Genomic DNA, 3,319 nt, shown 5'->3' with positions numbered 1-3,319 from the left:
AATCCTATTTTTTGGTCAATATGCAAAGAATTTTTTTTTATTGAATTTTGGAAGAACCTTGCAAAAATATGAATAAACAAAAAATTTGCAACACATCGTCTTTGCAAATATTTTGCAGATCAGAAAATATAATGTATTTAGTGTAGAAACTGTAAGTTAAATAATCTTGACCAAATGACCATCTGTGGTTTTTTTTTGATAACATCAGTTGACACCAACTGTGAGAGAAGCACTTAACCTAATCATTAAAATTCTTGTATAAACAATCAATTTCCTGGTTTCAATGCTGAATATCAGGAAAAATCCGGGATGTTCTATGAAGTACATTTTACAAGCAATTGTGTTCCATGTAACTATGTGTTTTTTGTATATATGTATCTTTTATTCTCCATTTCATTCAATACTGCATTAAGATAAAATATTAAAGTGATTTAATTACTAGATACGTTATACAAATACGTTTTCTCAGAATTATTTGCAACTAATAACTGATTAGTTTCCTTTCTAAAGTTAATTGAACATGGGGAATCTAAACCATCTCTTTTAGTTAAGAGTTCTCTATGTGTTTGTCCATCAGGGGAGATAAGCACGACATTCTTTGATTCACATCCTACAACATACACATTACCAGCATTGTCAGCTGATATTCCAAATGGATGACTCAAAACCTTTACATTTTTGAATGTCCATTGTGTTGTACCTTGCAGATCGCAGCATACTACTGTATGATACTTATAACTGGAATAATAAAATTTGTTTCCAGATATTGTTATGTTCATTAATGTGTCCATGTTCTCAGTAGTTATATCACGTATTGATTCGTCAGTCAGATCCATGGCTCGAATTGCCTTGTTGAATAGGTGATACAGAAGTGTTGTATTGGTTACTGCTATTCCTTGGGTTTGTCCCCCCGTTGAAAAAGTTTTCTTTACTTTTCGTGTAAATAAATCGATTATTGTTATTTTGTTGCCAATGCGACTCCAAAAGGATGATATCGCTATAGTGTTATCTTTATCGTTGTACGCTATACCATTTGCTGCTGTTACATTCAGAACAAAGTCAACCGTCCCGTCTTGTTTAACTACAGTAACTTTGTCTAAATCAGGATAGGTGAATACAAACCTACTATCAGGCAACATGCAACATCCTCTAATATAAGATGATTCGGTTTTTATAGTCTGTTCTAACTTGGCTTGTATATTCTCAATGGGCACAATTGATGATACTTTAGGTACTATCAACTGAGCTTCTTGTTGTTTTTTCTTCACAATGTTCACTGAGCTATTAGAGGTGTCAATAAATACTTTTCCAAACTCAAGAACACTATTTGCAATGTCAGTAAGTGATGTATTAATGTTAAACTTGATCTTCACACGATTAAGAACATTACTTTCAGTAAGTGAATCAATAAACTGACAGTTTTCATCAACATTACCTTCAAGCTGCTTCAGAGATAGGAAGGTCTGTAGATCTGATGCGTGTTGTTTTATGTTTGCTATATTCTTTTGGTGCTTGACAACTTTACGTTCATGCTCATCTAAAGCTTTCATCAACTGAAGGATTTTTGTTTCCTCTCTTTTTTCTGTCTCGTGCAATTCTGATATGAATTTCTCTTGTACTTTATCGAGATGTTGATTGATATTTAATCGAACCAGTTGAATTTCACATTCAATCTGGTTTCTTTTCTCGGACAAAGTTTTTAGATTGTCATTTTTATCGTGACGGATCCGTTTGATGTTTTCAGCAACTTCATTCAATGTTTCCTGAATTTCTAGAAAAGCATTTGAGGTCTTAATGTTTTTAACAAAATCATCAATATTGGAAATATTTGGACATTTCGCGTGTTTTTCGACGGTGCACTTACTGCAACATGCGTCTTCGTGGTCTTTGCAGTAGATTTGATATTTTTCTTCATGTGCACTACATGTTTGCTTAATATTTGTGATGTAAGACGGGAGCGCTTGATATTCTGAAATGAGTACAGTGACATGCTTTCGTGTTGACTTGGAAATTCCATGATGCTTACTGCAGTCTATACAGAGGCCCTCATCGCAATCTGGACACCATATATACGCAGGTTTGAAGACATGTTGATATTCACATACACCACACGGCTGTACAGAGCTTGTCATTATCTACTAAAAAAATCTTTACTTTTATCATGGGTTTATAGATATGTAAAATGTTCAGGTAAAATGTTCTTGTAATTTTTTTTTATTGAATTGGCAATACAGTTTTAGATATCCATTTAACTATTTACTGCTTATTTGCACGATACAATAATGTGAAATCAATCACCGAAAGCATATACATACTGTTTCCCCATTGAACATCAAATGAAGATCCTCTTTTAAGAAAAAGTATCAGCTTTATTTTTAGATTAAATCCCATTACGTGTTTATTTGTTGTGTCGTAGTTCTCTTATATTTGATACGTTTCCCTCAGTTTTAGTTTGTAACCCAGATTTTTTTCCTCTATCGATTTATTAACTTTGAAAAGCGGTATACTACTGTTGCCTTTATTTATTGTTAATTCAAATCCTTTAAAATTAGAGGAAGTTTATTCTTCTGCAAGTCGTGAATTTATTAAACAAATTAAATGGCTAAAAGCAAACACACGAGACTTCCGATATTTTGTCGGTTAAAGTTCGATAACTCTAGCAGGTCTAAATAAGAATCATATTGGAAAGTTAATTATATGCGTAAATTATTTCAAAGAATTTGTTCACACACACTTCAGTTATCTTGTCAAGTACATGAAATACTGTAATACAACTATCTTTCACTGGTGTATGTAAACAGAGATACGTTTTGAGAGACAATGACAATGCAGCAAAATGTTAATACTAAAACATTGAAAGCGTTAAAAAATTAATGATTTTCATGATACGTGCACAAGTTCAGATCGATGGTATTCCAAAATACTACTTTCTTCAAGTATAATATTATTAAACTACAAATAAAAATGCTATGTAATTACCTGTAGCTTCAAAACTGTAAACAATGTTTCAGAACTAGACTTATGACAACCAGGAAGGTAATCAGAGAAGGCGATCACGAGATACAAAAATGTATTTATAGTATATGAGCAAATTTATGTAAACATTTGTTATTCTTGATGTTAAAATGGCGCTTAATTTTAAATATATGTCGTTGGAATGGAAATAATGGAAATTCAATGAAAACTAAATATTAATTAAGTAAATAAAAGTCATCAGTCACCTATTTACCTGTTATCAGAAAAAATATCATAATTAATATCTTGAAGTTTTACTGAAAGCATAGGCGGATCCAGGGGGGGGGGGGGCTGGGGGGCCCGC

General features: G+C 32.4%; 1 protein-coding gene across 1 annotated transcript; it reads right to left on the bottom strand.

The window, feature by feature from the left end:
- Positions 1–408: 408 nt before the first annotated feature.
- Positions 409–3,051, bottom strand: LOC139481701 (uncharacterized). The gene is made up of 2 exons (XM_071265173.1): positions 2,980–3,051; positions 409–2,135 (listed from the first exon to the last, which is right to left on the bottom strand). The coding sequence occupies exon 2, from the start codon at positions 2,130–2,132 to the stop codon at positions 432–434; it is 1,701 nt and encodes a 566-aa protein (XP_071121274.1). The 5' UTR covers positions 2,133–2,135; positions 2,980–3,051; the 3' UTR covers positions 409–431.
- Between the last annotated feature and the right edge of the window lie 268 nt (positions 3,052–3,319).

This window comes from Mytilus edulis, chromosome 7 (genome assembly GCF_963676685.1).
Source record: "Mytilus edulis chromosome 7, xbMytEdul2.2, whole genome shotgun sequence".
NCBI lineage: Eukaryota > Metazoa > Mollusca > Bivalvia > Mytilida > Mytilidae > Mytilus > Mytilus edulis.
Note: the sequence above shows the minus strand (reverse complement) of the source record. Positions and strands in the feature narration are given on the sequence as shown.

Bases quoted from the DNA above. Each gene is read 5' to 3' on its own strand.
- LOC139481701 (XM_071265173.1), bottom strand. From the start codon at position 2,132: ATGACAAGCTCTGTACAGCCGTGTGGTGTATGTGAATATCAACATGTC.